The 24,168-nt window shown below is 36.3% G+C and overlaps 2 protein-coding genes across 2 annotated transcripts in view; one reads left to right on the top strand and one right to left on the bottom strand.

Moving 5' to 3' along the window:
• The window catches only part of LOC123241440 (sialin-like), a gene marked incomplete at its 3' end in the record, with an annotated part of 26,715 nt that extends 26,487 nt beyond the window's left edge, over positions 1-228 (bottom strand). The window contains 1 exon segment of the mRNA XM_044669086.1: positions 159-228. Coding sequence (XP_044525021.1) covers positions 159-228 — 70 coding nt within the window.
• A 47-nt stretch (positions 229-275) lies between these two features.
• LOC123241439 (sialin-like) lies at positions 276-23,466 on the top strand. Its single transcript, XM_044669085.1, has 7 exons — positions 276-341; positions 2,221-2,308; positions 5,900-5,986; positions 9,126-9,244; positions 13,902-14,060; positions 19,535-19,667; positions 23,315-23,466. Exons 1-7 carry the CDS (start codon positions 276-278, stop codon positions 23,464-23,466), a joined length of 804 nt encoding a protein of 267 aa, XP_044525020.1.
• The last annotated feature ends 702 nt before the right edge of the window (positions 23,467-24,168 follow it).

Here is a 24,168-nt window from a genome sequence, read left to right as displayed (position 1 = left end):
TTGTATTTTGAAATTCTATTTTTACTATGAAGTTTTATATTAAGTACTTCAAACCTTACATAGGGACTTAAGTCTTTTTTGGGATGTAGAATCATTATTGATGGTTTTTATCAAGTCTTTCTTTCCTTTTCCCACTTCTTTTTTCTTTTTCCACTTACTTAAATTGTTCATCTCTTTCTTTTCTCTTCCATTTGCCTTATACATTCTATAGTCTCCTCTTTTACACATTTTGTGCCTTTGGGGAAATGGATCATACTAGTTACAGATAATGATCAATGAAAGGATTGGACCGAAGTCAGGAAGGTGGAATTCAGATTCAGCCTCCCATATTTATGAGCTCTGTAACTCTTAGAAAAAATCACTTACCATTGTTTGCCTCAGTTTCCTAATCTGTAAAATGAGCTGGAAAAAGAAATGGCAAATCAATCCAGTGTCTTTGGTGAAAACTGAGCAGTGAAGTGGTGGGCTTTTTTTTTTTTTTTTTTTTTTTTTTTTTTTTGAGTGGTAGGAGGCAGTAATGATGGGGAAAGATAATTAACTCTGTTTTGAGTTTGAGATGCTTAGAGGACATCCAGGTATAAATATCTAATAGGCAGTTAGTAATTTTAGGATTCAATGATAGAGATTAGAGCTGAATATGTAAATATGGGATAGAGATGGTAATTAAGTTCATATAAGCTGATAAATTCACTGATACACCCATCCATCTTTCTCCTAAAATGATACAGTATTTATTTTGTATGTGCTTAGAGATGTACACATTGTCTCCCCCATGCAGATTTTAATAGCTATCCTTTATGCTGGCCTACTTTGTGCCAGGCACTGTGACATTTACACAACCTTTATTATCTCAAAGTTTTTGACTCACTTCTGTATCCATGGCTTAAGTCAGTGCCAAAAGGCAGTAAAGTGGTGTAGTAAATAGTAGTGAAGAGAACACTGGAGCTGGAGTCAGGAAAACCTGAGTTCTAATCCAGCCTCAGACACTGCCTAACCTCAAGAGCTGGGCAAGTTACTTAACCTCTGTTTGTCCCAGTTTCCTCAACTCTAAAACGAGGATAATGGCAGCACCTACCTTACAGGGTTGTTGTGAGAATCATATGAAATATTTGCGAAAAGCACTGAGCTCAATGCCCAGCACATAGTAGGTACTATTAAATATTCTCTTTATTCGTTACTACTAGACCATGCCAGTGAATTTCTTTTTTGCAATAACTTAACCCAGACTTAATAGTTGTACGATTCACATTATACAAGTACAATAAAGTTTTTTGTATAGATCTCTAGTAAGATACCACACAGAGTTAAAGGAACCTTCCTCAAGGGCCAACTATTCAAAACCATCCTCAGAAAGGATTCTTCACTACAGGATGCCTAAAAGGGGGTCAGCCAGCTTCTGCTTGAAAACCTTAAAGGAAGAAAGATCTACCCATTATCCTTTTTGACGGCTCTGACTGTTCGAGCCTAAATTTACCTCTTTGTAGCCATCACACATTGATTCTGATTCTGGGCTGCACAAGACAAACCTAATCATCCTCCAGTTGCATTAAAACTGAGATTCTTTCTAAACTGGTCACTTTTTAATGAGAAAATACTCATAGTAACTCTTTAATACTTAGTAATATCTAGCACTTAAATAGCAGTTTAAGACTTGCGAAGTATTTTTCATCCTTTTAACAACCCTAGGAGGGTGATGCTATTATTATCCCCATTATACAGTTGAAGAAATTGAGGCACACTAGTTGAGTGACTTGCCCAGAGTTACACATCTGGTAAGTGACTGCAGCTGGATTTGAACTCAGGTCTTCCTATCTCTAGGCCCAGCATTCTATCCACTGTATCACCTTCCTGACCTGACTTTGGTAAGTGGGTGATTATATACGTATAGTATTATTTAAAACTTGAAAAGAATGCATCGGACCCTAATTTAGCCTAAATTTGTAAGGAAAAAAGATGCAACGAAATAACATTCTTTTTCAAGCTACTGAAATGGATTTAATTGCTAGATTAACAAAAGGACTGCAATATATGGCAATTCCACTAGCAGTATAACACATATCTCATGATATTGCACCCAAGGATGATGTACTGAGTCTAATCCAATCATTACTTTGAGAATTACTTGAGTAACACGTTTTCTGTGTTTGTGACTATTGATTATTACAGGGATACAAACACAATTTCCTTATATTTCATGCAGAATTTCTTGTGATTTTCCAGGGTGTTACATTTCCTGCAATGCATGCTATGTGGTCTTCTTGGGCTCCTCCTCTTGAAAGAAGCAAACTTCTTAGTATTTCATATGCAGGTAAGACCATCGAATATCCTTTTTATGAAGTATATCTAAACACTCTGAGGATTTACTATGTATAACTGCTCTTTGGGGTTTTTAGGGAAAACTGGCACTTCTAGTGTGAGGCTTGCTTAGCCTTTTTCAGAGCTGCTCATCCTCCTTTGGTGGCTGGCACACAAGAAACTATCTATTCCAATAGCCACGAAGGTGGCTGAGGCAGGTGCTGGAGAACACTCAGAGCTTGGTCAGGTATCAGAGACACCCAGGTCATCCATTGCATCCTGGGCCATCAGCAGCTGTCCTGACTTTGCTCTGGCCACTCCACTTGGATCACTGGAAGAGAGAGTGAGTGAAGCTGATGACTTTGTGCAACTCTGCCTCACTTCAATCTAATTCACGCACAAGTCAAGACATCATCCCCTGATGTCATTGGTCTTCCTTGAAAATCATAGCATCAACAACAGCAGTAATTGTTACGGAGAGGTTCCTCCCTCCACCTCTCAGCAGAAGGAAGGGAGGTGGGAAGAAGAGAAAATCAATGCTTGTCAGTTGTAGGGTGGGGGAGGGAAAAGTGCATCTAAAGCCCAGAGCAAGGTTTTTATTCCCTGCTCGCTTATGCTTTTTTCCCTATATTTACATATTTAGGTGTTGTTATATCCTAAATTAGTTTTTGGTCTCAAGACCCTTTCATACATCTTAAAAACTATGGACGGGGGGCAGCTGGGTAGCTCAGTGGATTGAGAGCCAGGCCTAGAGACGGGGAGGTCCTAGGTTCAAATCCGGCCTCAGACACTTCCCAGCTGTGTGACCCTGGGCAAGTCACTTGACCCCCATTGCCTACCCTTACCACTCTTCCACCTATGAGTCAATACACAGAAGTTAAGGGTTTAAAATTTAAAAAAAAAAACTATGGACGATCAATACAGTATCTCTTGCATGATAACACATACATAACCCAGTTCACATTGTTTACCATCTCCAAGAAGGGAGGAAGGAAGACAATTTGGATCTTATAATTTTGGAAACATATGTTGAAAATTGTTGTCATATGTAATTGGGAAAAATAAAATGTCTTTGAATGAAAGAACTGTTGAAGATCTCAAAGAACTTTTATGTGGGTTGTAGCTATCAATATTCTATTAGGAGTTAAAACCAATAGATTTTAAGATATTTATTAATTCAATTTAAAATTTAAATAACATAAAAATCTATTATATGATAATATGACATTTTAATAAAATATGACTAAATTTTCAAAAATTAGTGAGAATAACATTATTTTGCTTATTTTGCAAATATCTTTAAGATCTGGTTAAATAAAAGACAACTGGATTCTTGTATCTGTCTCTGCATTCAGTCTTTTGGTAATATGTTGTTTTTGGTTGAAGTATATGAAGAAAATCCAGCCTCAAATAGATAAGTAACTAGAAAAAGAGAGTATTTTAATAGGAAAATAATGTCGGTATTATTATGAAAATAGTTTAACCTCACAGACTCCCTACAACACCTCTTGGGTCTTGGACTACACTTTGAGAATTGCTGCTATAGACATTTTAACTTACAGGTGGTAAATGACTATATACAAGGACACAAAGCATATGCATTAAAAATATGCCTGACTGACCATAGTTCCTATTCCACTGATCACTCAAGTCAGTCATTCTCAAAGGGTGGGCCATGGCACCCTTGCCCCAATTCAAATTCTAGGGAAGAAGGTATTAAGGATGATGATGAAGATGAAGGAGGAAGAGTAAGGAAGGGAAAGGAAATATTGAAGCACCTTACAATATCAGGATTATTTTTGACATCTTACAACATTTAGTGTGCTTTATTTCCTCATACTAAAGAATACTCCATTGTGAGCAAAAGAAGTCAGAGATCCATTGCTCTAACTATTGGAAATTCCTGACATCCAGAACAGTCCTCATCTTTCAAGCCAAAATGACTTTCTTTCTCTTTGGGCTTCTTGTTTTTCATGTAAATGACAAACAATTTTGGAAAATAGAATAATTTTGAAATTGAGGTCTTGTTTACATATTTGCCCACATATTTGTAAATGTATATTCATGTGTTTATATATTTCCTTTTCGTGTTTCCATTTTTAGTTTCAGTGATTGCCAAGATAATTTAGTAGAAACAATTAGGAAGATCATGGAAGGTTTCACAGAAGAGGTAGAACTGATTGTGAAGGAAGATAAAGATTCTGAAAGGCAGAGAGGTTAGTCCTGGGAGTAGGACCACAGGCCTGTACTAGCTGGGGAACAGCTAGTTGTCAAGATTGAAACAGTGTGAGTGAAAAGGAGGGGTCTGAAAAAGGCAGAAAAGGTCGATAAAACCTAGGGAGAGAATTTGGAATTCAGAAGATTTGGAGATAGAAACTTTCCATTCTCTTAACTTTTTACAATATTTACTATATTGGAAGATTTTAATGCTATTTTTTATATTTAATTTGTTTATCTACTTTAATTATTGCAGTATCAGATTATCTCTAGAATCAATTATCTCTAAACCTATCTTGTGCCAAATCTCCCTATCTAATTTTCTCAGTAGTTCTTGTTGAGTGAAGAGTTTTTCCCCCAATATCTGGTATTCTTTGGCGATAAACCAGACTGTTTTTTCATTGATCAGCTTTTCTGATTGGTTTTTTTTTAAACCCTTACCTTCTGTTATAAAATCAATAGTAAAGATCCAGTTCCAAGGTAAAAGAGCAGTAAGGATTAGACAGTAGGATTAAATGACTTTCCCAGGAACACACAGGTAGGAAATATCTGAGGCCAGATTTGAACCCAGGACCTCCCATCTCTGAGCCTGGCTCTCAATCCACTGAGCCACACAGCTGCCCCCAACAGAGGCCCTTAATAAGCACTTGCTGATTAATTGAGTCCGTGCCTCCAAAGAATGTTGTTCTACCCTTTTTTGCTTAAAATCACTTTCTTTCGCAGATAATATGAAATCAAAACACAAAACTCTTGTACCTTTCCTGCAATCTGCTAACCTATTTCTCCAGGCTTATCCCAACTGTGGTCATTTACTTTTTTTTTTAACCCTTACCGTTCATTTTAGAATTAATACTATGTATTGGTTCCAAGGCAGAAGAGCAATAAAGGCTAGGCAATGAGGATTAGGTGATTTGCCCAGTCATAAGGCTAGGAAATATCTGAATCTAGATTTGAACCCAGAACCTCCTGTTTCCAAGCCCGACTCTACCCACTGAGCAACCTAGCTGCCCCTGGTCATTTACTTTTTTTCTTTGTTTTTTTTTTAATTTAAACATTTATTAATATTCATTTTTAACATGGTTACATGATTCATGCTCCTACTTTCCCCTTCACCCCCCGCACTTCCCCCACCCATGGCTGGTCATTTACTTTTTTTTTTTTTTTTAAACCCTTGTACTTCGGTGTATTGTCTCATAGGTGGAAGAGTGGTAAGGGTGGGCAATGGGGGTCAAGTGACTTGCCCAGGGTCACACAGCTGGGAAGTGGCTGAGGCCGGGTTTGAACCTAGGACCTCCCGTCTCTAGGCCTGACTCTCACTCCACTGAGCTACCCAGCTGCCCCTGGTCATTTACTTTTAACATAACTATGATGACTTTTTCTTCTCTAGGAACACAGCTTGGAACAGTCATCTCTCTTCCACTGTCTGGAATAATTTGCTACTATATGGACTGGACTTACGTCTTTTACTTTTTTGGTAAGTTCATTCCAAACATAAATTTTTTTCTTAAATTTTAATAGAGGACAAGTGACATAATGGGATAAGAAGGATGGCTTTGGAGTCACAGCACCTAAGTTCAAGTCCTGCCTCATGCATATAAATAATGGCTGTGTGACCATGGGCAAGACACTTAATGTGCCTCAGGCAGCTCTAATCATAAAAATTAAAGGCAGGTTGCAGAACTGTAGTAATCTGGTAGAATTTAATACCTAAAATTGACATTTTAATCCATTTAGCAAAATAGCCACCTACTGGAGCTAAAACAGCTCCCAAAAAATTCTTAGGTTAACTTGTTCTTGTTTTTGTAATATACGTCTTGGAAATTATCTGGTAAAAAGTTGTACCAGTTTTAAGGTAATGAACTGAAACTTAAAAATAACAAACCTACACCTAACTTTTTAGTCTTCAACTGTTAACTGATAATCTCATTATCAAAAATTATTATAACATTATTATAATATTAAATTAATAAATTACACCATTATTATAATAGATGCTCAAAGTACTGCTATATACTTCTTCTCCCTGATATTTCCATTCGTTTTCATTTTTGTCTCAGAGTTTTTTGTTAGCGTTCTGGTGGCAAGATTTTTCATTAACGAAGTTGTACTACAAATAATTCTACTTTTTAAGGCCTTCATATTTATGCACATAAGGATAAAAACAGGAAATATGCCCACAATTCAACCTGAGCATTTATTAAGCACCTCCTCTCTGCCAGGTCCTGTGCTAAGCACTGGGAATATAATGAAAGACTGCAAATGGTCCTTGCTAGCAAGGAACTCAGAGTCTAATGGGGGATGAAACTGAAATGAATACAGCTATGTACAAACAAGCATATTTGGGATGAATTGGATACAGTCCCAGAGGGAAGGCACTAAGATTACAAGGATTAGGAAAGACTTCTTATAGAAAATGAGACTTTAACTGAGACTGGAAGGAATCCAGGGTATCCAGGAGGCCAAGGCAAGTGGGACAGATAGTGAATATGTCACAATTATGGAGAGAAAGGGTCTTATGTGAGAAACTTCAAGGAGTTCAGTGTCACTGGATCACAGAGAACCTGGAGGACAGTAAAGTTTAAGAGGACTGGGGGCACAAGGCAGGACCGGATTCCATGGAGCTCTAAAAGCCAGACAGGGGACTTATGTTTGATCCTGGAACGAATGTGGAGTCACTGGACTTTATTGAATAGAGTCAATATGATCACACCTGCATTTTAGGAAGACCAGTTTCTTAGCTGAGTAGACATGGACTGAGAGAGAGAGAGAGAGACAGAGAGAGGGACAGAGACAGAGAGACAGAGTCAATGCAGAGAGAACCCCCAAGCGCACTGCTGAGTAGTTCAGGCTGGAGGTGACGCAGCCCACGGAAGAGAAGCTACAAAGGGAAAATTGACAGGCCTTAACTAAAATCGGGTGGGGGAGAGGGGCAGTGAAGTCAAGGATGACACCTAGGTGACTGGGTGGATAACAGGATCCTTAGCAGTACCAGGAAAGTTAAGAAAATGGGAGGATTTGGGAGGAGAAAGGTAAGTTCAGTTTTGAACATGTTGTGTTTAAGATTTTTGTGTGATATCCACTTGGAGAGGTCCAATAAGTAGTTGGAGATGAGACTAGAGCTCAGCAGAAAGGTCTGGACTGGAGAAGTAGACTTGAGAATCATTAGCATAGGAATGATCATTGAAACTGAGAAGGCTATGAGATCCCCAGGAGAACCAGTGTGGCTGGAGAAGAAAAAGGACTCCCAACCCAGTCCCGAGGGACTCCCATTTTGTATGCATGGTATGGATGAAGATCTAGGAAAGAAGACAGAGGAGTAGCCAGAAAGGTAGGAGGGGATAGCACAGAGTGAGCAGGACCACGAAAACTTAGGAGGGAAAATCAAGAAGAGGCAACAGTGTCAGAATCTGCAGAGGTCTAGGAGGAGGAGGACTGAGAAAAAGCCATGGCATTTTGCAAAGAAGAGATCATTAGTAACTTTGGAAAGAGGTACTTCATTCCACTGATAAAGTCAGAAGCCCAAGAGAGTAAGAGCAAAGAAAGTGGAAGTACCTGCTACGGGTGACCTTCTTGAGTTGTTTAGCCACAAAAGGGAGGAGCAGAGGAAGGATGGATCGAGACTTTGAGTGTGTTGGGGGGACATGTGTGTCAGCACTAGGGAAGTGGCAAAAAGACTGAAAATTCATGTGAAAGTAAGGATGATAAAGGGCACAATCTAGTGGAGCAGAGGCTGAAATGGAATCCCTTGTGCATAGAGAGAGCTGTGCCATAGCAAGAAGCTCCACCTCTTCCTTCATGTGAGGCAGTGATGAAGGAGGAGATAGTGACAGGAGCCATCCAAGTGATGTGAAGTCAGAAGCAGGGGAGAAGAGGGAGCTCAGCAAACGGCCTTATTTTTCCTTTAATGAACTAAGGGTTGGAGCATGGGAGGTTTGAGAAGGGGTAAAACAATTTGGAAAAGATGCTGTGGTGAGTGAAGTAGAGAATCGATTAGAGAGGTATAAAAGAATTGCCTTGCTACAGTGACCCAGTTGAGATTATGTGATATAAACCTGTAGTGGACCCAGTCAGCAGTTTCATGATTTTCTTCAGCTTTTTTCAAAAACAAAAACAACAAAATCCAAAGCAGGAGCTTTAAGTATAGCCTGGAAATTTTTTCAGAAAATCATTTTAGTTGATAGATCCTGTCCAGCTAAGTCACATGCCTAGAAATTCTTTCCCTTTTCTATAACTGTTGTAGGAAATAATGATACATTTCTAGAAATTAACCCCACAATAGCCTAAGGGGAACATCTATAAAATACCATCTATTCTGTCACCATGGGTTCATGAAGGAATGAAAAAGTGTTATGTATTTATTATGTATGTATGTATGTATGTATGTATGTATAGTATGTAGCATTGGAAATGAAAATACAACAATGAAATGGTTCCTGCCCTCCAGGAGCTTACATTCTAATAAGGGTTTCATGTTGACAGTTTAAGTGACTAATGGTAACATTTTGTTAAATACCTTGTTTTTTTCATTACTTGAGCAAATCCTTTTTATACTTTTTAACTCAATGTCTCTCTATACATATTTATATATTTTTAACTTGCCTTTCCATTTTAAGGTGCTCTTGGAATAATTTGGTTCATTTTATGGATCTGGTTGGTTAGTGACAGACCAGAAACTCACAAGACAATCTCTGTTTTGGAAAAAGAATACATTCTTTGTTCTCTGAAAGATCAGGTATGGACTATTTACTTTTACTTTTACGTTGTTGCTCGATCACTCAAGAAGAAAATAAGTTTTGGCATTGGGTTCACAAAATTTTCATTTTAATATTTTTATTAAAACCAGCCTGAACAGGTGAAATAAAAGTTGCAGGTGTAATTTTGTTGTGATATGGATTAAGGCAGCTGTCATTCAGCCAGAATCATACAAAATTATCTCCTTAAATCAAATTTAGGGAGCATCTGGGTAGCTCAGTGGATTGAGAGCTAGGCCTAGAGTTGGGAGGTCCTAGGTTCAAATATGGCCTTAGACACTTCCCAGCTGTGTGACCCTGGGCAAGTCACTTGATCCCTGTTGCCTACCCTTACCACTCTTCTACCTGGGAGCCAATACACAGTATTGACTCTAAGACAGAAGGTAAAGGCCTTAAAAATAAATAAATAAATGAGTGGATGGACGAGTAAATGAATGAATAAGTGGACAGCTGAATAGATAGATAAATAAATAAATGAGTGGGTGGATGAATGAATAAATGAATGAATAAAATAAAATAAAATTTAAACCTTTGTAGTGATGAAAATCATAGAGGACTTTTGAGTCAGCTGGAAGAAATCCTGGAAGTGACCAAGTCCAATCTTTCTTCTTATAACTGAAGGAAATAAGGCCCTGAAAGGAGAAGCAATTGCCTAAGGTCATTTAGGTAGTAACAGAGCTGGAATGCTGGATCCAACATTCTCCACTGCACCAGGCGATGCCCCTGCAATCAAAGGGTTTACATTAGAAATACTCCTTTTCCCTCTACCATTATAAATAGGAAGTAAACTACAGTATAACTAACAAGAAACTTATTGACTAAATCTAAATTCTTATTTTTTTAAATTCTAACCTTAGATGATCTCCTGAAGTATTTATTTCATTTTATTTTATGTTAGTATAATTTATTTAAATCCTTACTTTCTACCCTAGTAATGACTGTAGGACAAAAGGGCAATAACTAGACAGCTAGAGTTAAATGACTTGCCCGGGGTCACACAGCTAGGAAGTGTCTGAGGCTAGATTTGAACCCCAGTCCACCCAGCTCCAATCCTGGCACTCTATCCACTGTGCCACCCACCTGGCCTATATTGCTATAATTTAAATAAAAGGGGAAGACAAAAGGAAATTATATATTCCATGGAGATTTTCTACTATCTTCTTCCTCCTAGGAAATGTTTTAAAAATCTTATTAATTTTGTAGCATTCATTTATCTTCATATTGTTAGACTAGAGCAGTGGTTCCCAAACTTTTTTGGCCTACTACCCCCTTTCCAAAAAAAATATTACTTAGCCCCCTGGAAATTAATTTTTTTATTTTAATAGCAATTAATAGGAAAGATAAATGCACCTGTGACCATCACCACTATCCTGGATCGCTGCAGCTCCCACAGGGGGCGGTAGCGCCCACTTTGGGAATCACTGGACTAGAGCCAGAGTAGGCTTCAGGGGCCTGTGGTGGGGAAGCTACCCTGATTAGGAGTATGGAGTGATTAGAAAAACAATAATGCTTCTTAATATAGGGTTTAAAATCTGTCTATAACAAAAGTTACAAATGTGATGCATTGAATTTTTAGTATTATTTTACTTTTCTGTTTGTTTCTTTTTCTTTTCTTCATATAGAGTTATTGTTTTCTACTGGTCAATCAGTTAAAAACAATTCATCATACAAATATTTTATAGTAAAAAATTTGGAGAATTCAAAACCAAAGGAAAAAATCCCCTACTCTCTTCATTTTGTGGAGATGAGAAGGGCAAATAGAGAAAAGAGGCACTAAATAACAGGCACTAAATTTTGAGGAAAATAAAAGTATGTGCAATATTTTCGAGTTTTCAGATTTTTTTTTTACAACAAATTTCCTGTGGTGTATATATTTAAGCTATTTCCATTCCATTCTATAGCTGAGGAAACTGAGACTCAGAAAGTTAAGTGACTTATCCAAAGAGACAAAAATATTAAGTGTCAGAGGCAGGATTTGAAATTAGTTCTCTCTGATTCCAACTCCCAGCATTCTTTCCTCTCTATCAGTCTCCTTTTTTTAAGTATACATAAACTCTTTTTAAATTAAAATTTCTAGGTATCTCTCCCCCTCTTTCTCTTCCCTTCACCAGAGAAAGCATCATCTGACAAAAAATATATATGTGTATATTTAAAACTGTGTTTTACTTGTTTCTATTTATCAGTTCTTTCTCTGGAGGTAGACATATTTACTCTTTATAATTCAAGTGAAGAAGACAAAAGCCATCAACAGAATGAAACAAAGTTGTTATTTTAGGCATTTCACATATACTACTGTGCTAAAAAGACAGAAAAATGTTAATTTTTAGAAAAGAATCTGAGACAATACCTCAGCAAATAAATAAATGGACAAAGGATTTGAACAGATAGTTTTCAAAAGGAGAAATCCAGGCTATCAATAAGCAGATGAGAGAATGCTCCAATAACTAAAGAAATGTAAATTAAAACAATTCTGAGTTTCCACTTTATACTCATCATAGGGACAAAGGTGACAAAAATAGGAAATGTTCTCTTTTGGAGAGGCTGTTGGGAAACAGCCATACTAATAATGAACTATGATGGAACTGTGAATTATTGGTCCAACTACTAGAAAGCAATTTGGAGCTTTGTCCCCAGAGTAACTAAATCGTGCATGCTCTTTGACCCAGCATTACCACTACTGGACCTATACCTGAAAGAGACAGATAGAAAGACAGATAGATGAGAGAGAGAGAGAGAGAGAGAGAGAGAGAGAGAGAGATCAGGTAGACTGATAAAATGAACAAACATCCTAATATGGTAGTGTATTCAGGCATTTTTTTAAACTTTCATCAGTCTAAGTGAGGAGAATAATGAGAAAACTTGGATACAAATGTTCTTATTGATGAACATAGAAATTCTGAACTAAAGTTTCTCTAGTATCATTTTTTATTAAATTTGAAAAAATTAGTAATTCCTGGTTTTGTATAAAAGCTATTCCTCACTTTGCAATGAAGAAAAAATGGTTCATTAAAATCAGTTGACACAGAAATCACTTCATTTATACATGAGAAGATTACCTAAAGGAAAAATATGATCAAGATCTTGCAACAGCAGAATATTCATTTGGAACATCACTATTTTTAGCTTTTGTAAATGCATGTTTAATTTAACAGTATTTGCAAGTAATGGGCTTTCTTCCCTTAGAATAACTTGCAGAATTAAAATGCTAGCAGATGTTATCATTAAGTTGGTCTCATCATTTTGCTGAGGGTTTTACTAATTTGCATATAAGCAGTAAACTAAACATTTATGAGTTAGTATTAGTATTCACCTCAGGGTTGATCAGAACATTTCCCAAACCAGAAAACTCATGTTCAGTCCATAACAAGGGAGGGGTAAGGTGGTTTTCAGGTTTGGAAAATTTATGAAACATTGGGTCAGTAATAAATAAAAATAAAATAAAATAAAAAATTTAAAATGTTGATGTGGATAAAATATTGTTTATGTTTTGAATTTTAGATTACTTTTTTCTACAAAACCATATCTACTTTCCACTAACACAGAAAAAGAATGCTAGAGTTAGAGTCAAGAAATCATGGGTTCGAATCCCATTATTGCTTCTTGTCACCTTTGTTATCTTAGGCAAGTCACTTATCCTTTGGGGACCTCAGTTTCCTTATCTGAAAAACAAAGAGGTTAAAAACTAGATGATTTCTAAGGCTCCTTCTAGACCTGAATCTATGATCCCATGAACTCAAGATTAGGGGGAACTAGGCCACAATTTCCTTCAAACTCCAAAGCCTTCAATTATGTTTTTATTCTGTCCCAATCTTTGGAAACAAGCAGGGCAGTAAATTCCTTATTTATAACCTCAATAAGGATAAATGGCTGCTCTTGTTAATGACTACTTTACTTTCAGTCCTTTTAAGGCAACTCAAAAAATGTAAATTTGTAAATGGAATTTCTAAAAATGACAGGAATACATCTTGTTCCTATTTATCAATTCAGGTCAACTCAACAAACAGTCATTAAATATCTACTCTATGCAAGGTACTATGCTAGCTATTATTATTCAGGAATTACAATGATCTAATATTGTAGAAAGTTTTATATCAAAAAATTTCCTGATGCATATTTTATAACACTGTGCAAGAATGAAGATCAGTAACATGTGAATATCATAAACATTATTTTTTCAATTGTATATTCCAAAATTACTCACTTTTTCTACTTGGAGAGCAAGAAAGATTGGGAGAGACTCAGAATTTTGTGTTTCTAGCTCCAAATTAGTCTCTGAGATTGGTAATAAAATTATTCATCTGTTCTATAGTTAAAGAACTTGGGATCACAAGTGACTTCTGGAATTTATGATGGTGCTGTAGGGATGGCATAGAGCTAAGATTTCTTCATGCTTTGCTTTTGTTCTCATTTGACCACAGATTCTCTGATTAAACGTACTACAATTAGTCATTGATCATAGTACAAAGATTTTTAAATAGTTTATGTTGTTTTTAAATAATTATTATATATCAATCCTCAGTAAATTTCAGAATATAACAATATGGTAATGAGAATTACTTTCCACAGGTGTTCTAGATTTAGGTCTTGGGCAAAGTTTCAGACAAAAAATAAATTTTCTTAATCTTGCTTTTTTTTTAGCTTACTGCACAGAAATCAGTACCATGGATATCCATGCTGAAATCAATACCACTTTGGTCTATTGTTGTTGCACATTTTTCTTACAACTGGACTTTCTATACTTTATTGACATTATTGCCTACATATATGAAAGAAATATTAAGATTTGATGCCCAAGAGGTAAGAAAAAATCATCTAGTTCATTTCTCATGTGTTTTTGTGGATGTGTTTATAGATACCCAAAATATTACTTGTACATTTCTCTGAAATTTTTCAGTATTTCAACTTTGGTTTTTTAGAGGGTTAGCGCATCTTGACTTTTCCCCTCCTCTGTCATCTTTCTACTTCTTAAGTCTCCAACAGGTATTTATTCTGTTATTTACAAGGCACTGTGAGGAGCATAAAGAACAAGATACTAGGGAAGACATGAAGAGCCTTTAGGAAAGTTTTCTTTTGAAACCCTTACCTTCCATCTTAGAATCAATACTGTCTTTTGCCAAGGCAGAAGAGTGGTAAGGGCCAGGCAATGGGGGTTAAGTGACTTGGCCATGTTCACTCAGCTAGAAAGTGTCTTAAGGCCAGATTTGAACCTAGGACCTCCCATCTCTAGGCCTGGCTCTCAATCCACTGAGGTACCCAGCTATCCCGCCTTTAGGAAAGTTATAGAAGATCATGAGATCATAGAACTTCAAGCTTAAGGAGATCTTAAATATCTAGTCCAGTTTCCCAAATTTACAAATGGGGAACTAAGACCCAAGACCACAGAATATGGTTGGAGCTAAGATTTAAACCCAAGTCCTGTGGTTCCAGATTCAGTGTTCCTTCAATAGGAAAGCTGCCTGTCATTAGTATGATTTTTTTTTTAATTATAAAGCATTCACCTATCCCCTCTCAAGGGACAGATATGATCAACTCCTTAGAATGCTCCATAGATTAACAATGGCAAATATATATGGAGGCAGTTTCAAATGTTTAGGGAGAATTTAATTTGTGATTTTACATTAAATTTATAAATAATGTAGAATATTGTAAAAATTTTGTGCATATTGTACAAGACATTTCAGTTTAAGCATGACTTAGACTGGCTAATCCCCAGGATCCCTTCCCATTCTCAGATTCTGTGAAAAACTGGAACTATGTTTGTTTGAAAAATAAGCCTATGCTACGCCACTGTTAGTGTAGAACTAGCATTATGCCACTATTGAACCACACCAGAACTGGAAAATCAGTCATCCTGATTTGTTACACTTTCTCTGCATAGCAAAGCCATGCAAAATGCATTTCTGTTGTGTGGACATCCAAATAAATGTGTAAGGGGGGAAATATTTCACCCAAGGAAAAGGGCAATGTCTGATTTTTTTATGTATTGGTTTCCTTGAACTGCTTTTTTTCTTCTCTTTATTATATTATAAAAGGTTTCTTTGTGGCATTAGAGAGGAAGGGATTCATTGGGAAATGTAAATGATGTAAAATAATCAATAAAAATCTTTTTTAAACATCTAGCTAGTCCCCTGATCTGCCAATCTAGTAGGGGTAAGGACAGAGCCTGGACTTGTCATTTCTTTGATATCAGGAACTAATGGTAAAGAATTCTACTTGGTAACCTTTCAAAAAAGAAACTGAAGTTCGTTACGAATGAGCCATCTTCAAGAGAGCCATCTTTCCATTCACCACTTCCTTTCCTAGATACTCACTAACAATCCCTTTGATAACAGGTTCCTATTAGTTCCTCTTCCAATGACTCCTTGTGGTCCACAGGTGAATCTGGGTTTCTGAAGGCTGTGCTAGGGGTGTGTGTGCTCTGCTAGGGTTAGCCATGCCATATGGTCTTAGAAGCAGGATGAGTCTGTTTTCTTTACTAAATACAAAAAGATATATCACCCGTGGACGAGATAGTTGGTAATGAGTTTTTAATTTAGCATGGATTACTGGAGAAGCTGAATTATGTCCATCTTAATATTTTTGCTATTGAGGAAGCCAGGAGAAAGAGGCAAGTGGCCGCTAAATAGGAAGTTGGCACACAGATACTTTTTGGAGAGACAAAAAGGAGTTGGAGAAATGGGTTTTATTGTGCACATAATGGCAGGCAAAAAAAATATTACTTGTTCATCGCATCGTAGTAGACATTAACTTGAAAAATCATCATAGAAATGATTTCAGCTTTTATACCAGCATTAGCTGCTGAGGATGAAGCTATAGAAAAGCTTAATTTTTATTTTAATTTAGAACTTAATTATTTTTAATTTAATTTAGAACTTGATTTAGAATTTAATTACTTTTAATTTAATTTAGAACTTATTAAGCCCAAGGCAGTTAGGTAGCACAGTGGAGAGAGCACTTGGCCTGGAGTTAAAAGAACCTGGGTTCAAATGTGGCTTCAAACATTTCCTAACTGTGTGACCCGGGACAAGTCACTTAACCCTGATTGCCTAGCCTTGCAACTCTTTCATCTTCAAACTGACAAGTCAGAAGGTTTAAGGGTTTAAAAAAGAGAGAGAACTTAATAAGCCCCACAAATCAAATCAGCATACACTGTAATACTTGGTGACTTTGTTGTAAACATACTAAAAGGGAGGATGGGAAGAAATATATGGGAAAACATGGTTCAGGAATAGGAATGAGAGATCCAAAGACATAGATTATACTGAAATTTTATGCCATAAGGACTTTATTCAGGAAAAGAATTGCTCTATTCTAGACATGAGAGGTACCAAATGTGGAAAGGAAATTTAATTAATTTAATTGGTTTAATTAGTATAGGGAACTTCCAGATGAAGAAACTCCCTCTGCCAATTACAGGTTGGCACTTTCTGTGTAATCTGTAGTCTTGGAGAGTTGCCTAAATCACTGAGAGGTTAAATGACTTGACCAGTTATAATGCTAGTATGTGGCTAAGACTACACTTGAACTCGGGTCTTCTTGGCTTTATAGCCAGATCCCTATCTACTATACCATACCATCACACATACACACACTATGTATACATTTTTTTGACCCTTGCCTTCTGTATCAATTCTAAAGCAAAAGAGTAGCATGAGCTAGCAACTGGGGTTAAGTGACTTAGCCAGGATCTCACAGCTAGGAAGTACATGATGCAAGATTTGAAACAGGAGCCTGGTCATCATCCAAACAGCATGGTACTGGCTAAGAGATAGAAGGGCGATCAATTGAACTCAGCAAGATAGTGTGAGATAAACCCAAAGGGCCCAGCTTTGGGGACAAGAACTCACTTTTTTTTTTTAAACCCTTGTACTTCAGTGTATTGTCTCATAGGTGGAAGAGTGGTAAGGGTGGACAATAGGGGTCAAGTGACTTGCCCAGGGTCACACAGAAGAACTCACTTTTTGACAGAAATTGCTGGGGAAATTGGAAAACAGTTTGGGAAAAGTTGGGTTTAGAAACAACAGCCTGGTGCTTTGTCCTCTGTGCTACTTAGCTGCCCTAAAATAAATTACATTTTAACAAATGAGTAGAGACTCATTAATTAATATGGAAATTATCCCTGATTTGGCTCTTTGTTTGTATTCAGACCTTCAACTTGTCTGACTTTAAGGTAGTTTTATAAAAGCAAGAAGTAAAGTAATGAGAAAAAGATGTGGTGCACAACTGAAAAAAAAAAACAAAACACAATCCCAGACCATTTAAACATAATCAGTGATCAAAATGGGAAATGGATAGGGGAACAAAATTTACACTTGTTATAATAATTTTATGCAGTAATTAACCAGCATAATTAATTACTACCACAAAGAGACTGAAAGAGTACAGAAAAAGCCTCCTTAGTCAGCAGACAGCTGACTCAGTTGCCAGATAGATAGAGATGACTGCCAAAGGTAACACTGGGTTAGAATATAAACTCATTTGAAAAATCTTAGGAAGAATGACAGATGTTTGAGAAATCAAAGAAGAAATGGAGATAAAACCCATTTTGGAGAACAAACACTAGGCAACACTCCTTTAATACCAAGAGCATTTAAGAATGGAAGTGGGAGCACAATGAATAGAAGAAAATTTGAAAAGAAATACCAAAGTTTGGGAAAAGCCTTAGTCTTTGCTAATGCATAAAAGAGAGAGGGTGGGGGCAGGGCTGAGAAAACATCAATAACCACCCACCTATTTCCTGCTCTCAGATGTATTCACAATCTATGTGAGTCATCTGTCCATGAATTGAGGGTGTCCTTGATGAGGATATTCCTTAGAAACAAGCAGTCCACAATGGAATCAATCTTGACCATTTCACAGTGGACTGAAAGATGTAGAGTATAAGATGCTACTGAGCCTCCTAGATTGTTGATTAGGAAAAATCCTTTGCTTCAGGAGAGCAAAATACCACTTTATAGCTTCTTTTTCAATGAAGTGTCTTCCATCCAAAGATGAAAAACACCGAGATTCCTTGAAAGAGAAAACAGGAATGACCCTGCTCAAGAACCCCTTTAGTTATGGTACAAAAAGAGGTACAAGCAAGAGGCAACTAAATGCTCACCAAAAATATTTGCCATTGTGGCAGAAGACAGCCAGCCCAGAGTCCCTGTTGAAGAATTTCTTGGGAATGGAGTGGCTCTTGCAGATGACATCATACTTTTTTGGGAGAGATCTCCAGAAAATGTAGTTGGCCTGGTCATATGCACAGAAAAGACCACCAAATGAAGCATTTGTATTACCCGGATTATAATGTGCATTTGGTGGACAGTGAATTGGTCCCAGAGTTGAGCAGAAAGATGACAACTGGCTGAATTGCCTCAGGGAAACTGCAAACTTCCTTTGATGAAACTATGCTTTCCATGAAAACCAAGATCCATCTTTTTAACATTCAGACCCTACCAGTGCTGCCCCATGGCAACAATGACATTTATAAGCATCTCTGAAGAATTAAATACGAGCATCCCTGAAGACAAAAGAAGAGCACATGATGGGTGTGAGCAAGACACAACATAGATCCGTGAGGAACTCCAAAGAAGACAAGTAAAGATATCACCATGGAATTGCATGGCAGAGAACACAGGCTAGTTCCATTGTGAGGATGAGGTATGACAGTCTGCCAGAGTACCCCAATGTCACCCTCTCAGTGTCAGGAGAAAGTGAGAAAGGGATCCATCACACTGGGTGAACCCTCTGTGGCAAACTTAAGGGAAGATATGGACAAGAGTAGCACACAATGGGCATGCATGGCCGAGGTCGCAATCTAGCTGTATGACCCTAGACCAGTCACTTTACCTCAGTTGCCTAGTTCTTGTTGCTCTTCTTCTGCCCTAGAACCAATAGTGAGTGTCAATTCTAAGAGAAAAGGTAAAGTGTTTTTGGATTTTTTTATGTTATAGATAATATTTTTTAAACTGCTACATCCTAAAAAGAGCTATTAAACATTGACTGTATGGTATGACAAGGGAGAGCATTGAACAAGGGGAATAACTTCTTACTCTTACCCCAGTTCATAATCTACTGAAGCTGTTTCATGTCTAGCCCAGGTGAGGGCTACTTTTGAAAGGCCTGGTTTCTTAAACCAAATCAAAGGATTCTCCTACCAACAAAAACCTCTTCCACTTTTGTACCTCTACCAAAGATAAACTCTGGGTTTAGACTTAGTCTGTGTCTAATTGTACTTACTTTTAAATTGCTGTCAATATTATTATGTTTGTTTTTGGTTTGCTTTTCAGAATGGACTTTTATCTGCACTACCTTATTTTGGATGTTGGGTGTGTATGCTCTTATCTGGTCAAGCAGCCGACTACTTAAGAGAAACATGGAATTTTTCAACTGTATGGGTCCGTAGAGTATTTAGCTTAATAGGTAGGTAAAGTGATTGATTCTTTTTTTTTTTTTTTTAAGGTTGAACAATGTACATTCAAGCAAAAATGGCAGGTTTTGTTGGTCATTTATTTCATTTCCATGTAAAATGTTTTTGTGTACATTTTATAAAATATCTTTTTGTTTCCCAAGTCAGTATGTATGTGTATTGCAGGTGAAGAACTATAATATGATATTTTTTACTAGTCTAGTAAATAACAATGTGAACATTATCCTCTAGGTTTTATAAACAAGGTCCAGCTTTTGATATTTATGTTTACCTTACATTATATTTTGTCTTGGGTTTGGGGGACAAAAATTTTTATAAAATGGCAACAATTTATTAGATATAAGCCCTCTTCCAGGGAGAAAAAAACTATAAAAACTTTGCTCATACAATTATCCAGGACAGTTCTGAAGGACATATGACAAAGGTTTTCCACCTCCAGAGAAAGAATTGTTGGAGTCAGAATGCAGATTTTTCACTTTAATTTATTTGTGGTTTTATTTTGGTGTTTTGGTTTCATATGAGTATTCCCTTACAACAATGACCAACATGGAAATAATTTTTTTATATTATTTTTAGAATATTTTCCTATGATTACATGATTCATGTTCTTTCCCTCTCCCCAAACTCCTTCCTCCCCCCACCCATAGCCAACATGCATTTCCACTGGGTTTTACTTGTATCATTGACCAAGACCTGTTTCCATATTATTGATAGTTGCACTGGGGTGATTGTTTAGCATCTACATCCCAAATAATATCCCCCTCAACCCATGTGTTCAAGCTGTTGTTTTTCTTCTGTGTTTCTACTTCCACAGTTCCTTCTCTGGATGTTAAAAGGGTTCTTTCTCATAAGTCCCTCAGATCTTTGCTTTGCTGCTATTGGAAAAGTCCATTATGTTGGATTGTACCACAGTGTATCCACCTCTGTGTAAAATGTTCTCCTGCTTCTGCTCCTTTCACTCTGCATCAATTCCTGAAGGTCATTCCAGTTCACATGGAATTCCTCCAGTTCATTATTCCTTTGACCACAATAGTATTCCATCACCAACAGATACCACAATTGGTTCAGCCATTCCTCAATTGAAGGGCATACCCTCGTTTTCCAGTTTTTTGCCACCACAAAGAGCATGACTGTAAATATTTTTGTACAAATCTTTTTCCCTATGATCTCTTTGGGGTATAAACCCAGCAGTGGTATGGCTGGATCAAAGGACAGGCTGTCTTTTATAGGCCTTTGAGCATTGTTCCAAATTGTCATCCAGAATGGTTGGATCAATTCACAACTCCACCAGCAATGCATTAATGTCCCAATTTTGCCACATCCCCTCCAACATTCACCACTTTCCTTTGCTCTCATGTTAGCTAATATGCTAGGTATGATGTGGTAAGTCAGAGTTATTTTGATTTGCATTTCTCTAATTATAAGAGATTTAGAACACTTTTCCCTGCGTGTTGATAGTTTTGATTTCTTTATCTGAAAATTGTCTATTCATTTCCCTTGTTTATCAATTGGGGAATGGCTTGATTTTTTTTGTACAATTGATTTAGCTCTTTATATATTTGAGTAATTAGACCTTTGTCAGAGTTTTTTATTATAAAGATTTTTTTTCTCAATTTGTTGCTTCCTTTCTAATTTTGGCTGCATTGGTTTTGTTTGTACAAAAACTTTTTAATTTAATATAATCAAAATTATTTGTTTTACATTTTGTAATTTTTTCTAACTCTTACTTGGTTTTAAAATATTTCCTTTCCCAGGGATCTGACAAGTATACTATTCTGTGTTCACCGAATTTACTTATAGTTTCCTTCTTTATAGTCATGGCATTCACCCATTCTGAATTTATCTTGGTATAGGGTGTGAGATGTTGATCTAAACCCAATCTCTCCCATACTGTTTTCCAATGTCCCAGCAGTTTTTGTCAAATAGTGGATTTTTGTCCCAAAAGCTGGCCTCTGGGTTTATCATGAACTGTCTTGCTGACGTCACTTACCCCAAGTCTATTCCACTGATCCTTCCTTCTGTCTCTTAGCCAGTACCATATTGTTTTGATGACCGCTGCTTTATAGTACAGTTTAAGATCTGGTACTTCTAGGCCACCTTCCTTCACATTTTTTTTTCATTATTTCCCTTGATATTCTTGATCTTTTGTTCTTCCAAATGAACTTTGTTATAGTTTTTTCTAATTTAGTAAAAAAGTTTCTTGATAGTTTGATAGGTATGGCACTAAATAAATTAATTAATTTGAGTAGAATAGTCATTTTTATTATGTTAGCTCATCCTACCCATGAGCAATCAATGTTTTTCCAGTTGTTTAAATCTAGTTTTAATTGTTTGGAAAGTGTTTTGTAGTTGTGTTTGTATAATATAAATTTACTCCATTTTGTCTCTTTTCCCATTTCTCTTAATATTATCCTTTTTTTTACCTCTGGTTTTATATATATATATATATATCATGACTATTCATCCTATACAGTTTGTCACTGTTCCCTCTAAGTATACTTCTTCTAGCTACCCTGATGATAATAGCAATTTATAAGAGTTACCAATATCATCTTTTCTTATAGAGAGACAAATCATTTGAACTGATTGGGTCCCTTAAAATAGGGGTTTGTTTGTTGTTTCCCCTTTCTTAATTACCTTTTGGTGATTCTCTTGAGTTCTGTGTTTGGATATCAAGTTTTCTGTTTAAGTCCGGTTTTTTCTTTATGAATGCTTGGAAGTCTTTTGTCTTGGGTTCTGGGGGACAAAAATTTTTATAAAATGGCAACAATTTATTAGATATCAGCCCTCTACCAGGGAGAAAAAAACTATATAAAAACTTTGCTCATACAATTATCCAGGACAGTTCTGAAGGACTTATGACAAAGTTTTCCACCTCCAGAGAAAGAATTATTGGAGTCAGAATGCAGATTTTTCACTTTAATTTATTTGTGGTTTTATTTTGGTGTTTTGGTTTTATATGAGTATTCTCTTACAACAATGACCAACATGGAAATACATTTTGCATGTATAACCTAGATCAAATTGCTTACCATTTCCAGGAGTGGGGAAAGAAGGGATTAAAAGAGACAATTTGGATCTTATAATTTTGGAAATTGTGTGTTGAAACTTGTTGTTGCATGTAATTGGGAAATTTTTAAATATTTATATATATGCATATATATATATATGTATATACTTTTTTTTAACTTTGCTCAAACAGAATTTACTACATGTCACTGATACGATTTAGCCTTCAGTCCAAGTTTTCATAAATATCAAAGTCTTAAATCCACTCAGGACAGAGTTCTCTCTATTATTTTTCTGAAAATCTATACTGTAACTCTTGCCCACTCATGTCTCTCTCCTCTTAGCAAAGCTTTTATCAGTTTTAAGTAAATATTTTAAAGGATTGTAACTTTGTATTCACCACCAAAAGTTTTGCCAACAAATCATGGCTACTTTGGCTCAGCAGCATTACAGAAATCTCTATAGATGGGCAAATGCCTTGGATCTTTGAAAGTAGATTGTAGTGTAATAGAGTGCTTGTGCACTAGGTGGCAGAGCTACCATGCTTCAGAATGACAAGCTGTCACGCTACTGTAGGCAGTGCTTTCATAATATTTTTGCTTTCTCTTTCTTGTAAAAAATGTAATTCCAGGAATGATTGGGCCAGCAGTATTCTTACTAGCAGCTGGATTCATTGGCTGTGATTATTATTTGGCAATTGCCTTCTTAACCATATCCACGACATTAGGAGGTTTTTGCACTTCTGGGTTCAGCATCAACCATCTGGATATTGCACCTTCGTAAGTACTAATGTGAAAGAATAACTTTTAATTTCTTAAATAATTTGGGATCGATTTTTATGGCAATGGCTTGAAGTATGAAATGGTTTAAATTTTAAACTGGAAATTACCAATTTTAGGCAATTGATGACAAAATTATCCTCAATTAGTTATGTGGTCTTGTTGGAAAGAATCTCTTTATACCTACAATCACAAATACAAAAGGCTGAATTTTCATTAAATTCACTTGCCTGCTACATTCATTTTCCTTTCAACATAATAGCAAAAGGCAAAAACAGGCTAACTGCTAATTTAATAAAACTTTATACAACTTTTTTCCTTTAGTGATTTGGCAGTTGTCTAGAAATAAACTTGTTTTGTGGTGATTGTGGTGATAAACAAAACATCCACTCATTGTACTTATTTATCTTCATTGCTAAAAAAATATTATCTGAATAATATGAAAATAGGTATCAAGTGATAACATTTGTACAACACAGTGGAATTGTTTGTCAGCTTTGGGAGGGAGAAGGAAAGAGGGGGAGGAAAGAAAATGAATCATGGAAACATGGAAAATTTTTTTAAAGTAAAAAAATAAAATAAAGACTATGTTATCATCAATCATTTATCATCAAACCTGTATAAAAACTCAGAAAATCAATTCAAATTAAATATTATATAATTATTAAAGCAAACATTATCTTCTTTGCAGTATTTAAATCTTCAA

The sequence above is a fragment of the Gracilinanus agilis genome, chromosome 3 (assembly GCF_016433145.1).
Source record: "Gracilinanus agilis isolate LMUSP501 chromosome 3, AgileGrace, whole genome shotgun sequence".
In the NCBI taxonomy this organism is placed as follows: Eukaryota; Metazoa; Chordata; class Mammalia; order Didelphimorphia; family Didelphidae; genus Gracilinanus; species Gracilinanus agilis.
The sequence above is the reverse complement of the archived record's forward strand: the minus strand, read 5'-3'. Positions and strand labels throughout refer to the sequence as shown.

Excerpts from the sequence above, each read along its gene's own strand:
- LOC123241439 (XM_044669085.1), top strand. The coding sequence starts at position 276 with ATGAAAGGATTGGACCGAAGTCAGGAAGGTGGAATTCAGATTCAGCCT. Across the intron at positions 9,245-13,901 it reads TTTGTTCTCTGAAAGATCAG|CTTACTGCACAGAAATCAGT; the intron begins GTATGGACTATT and ends CTTTTTTTTTAG. Across the intron at positions 14,061-19,534 it reads TAAGATTTGATGCCCAAGAG|AATGGACTTTTATCTGCACT; the intron begins GTAAGAAAAAAT and ends TTTGCTTTTCAG.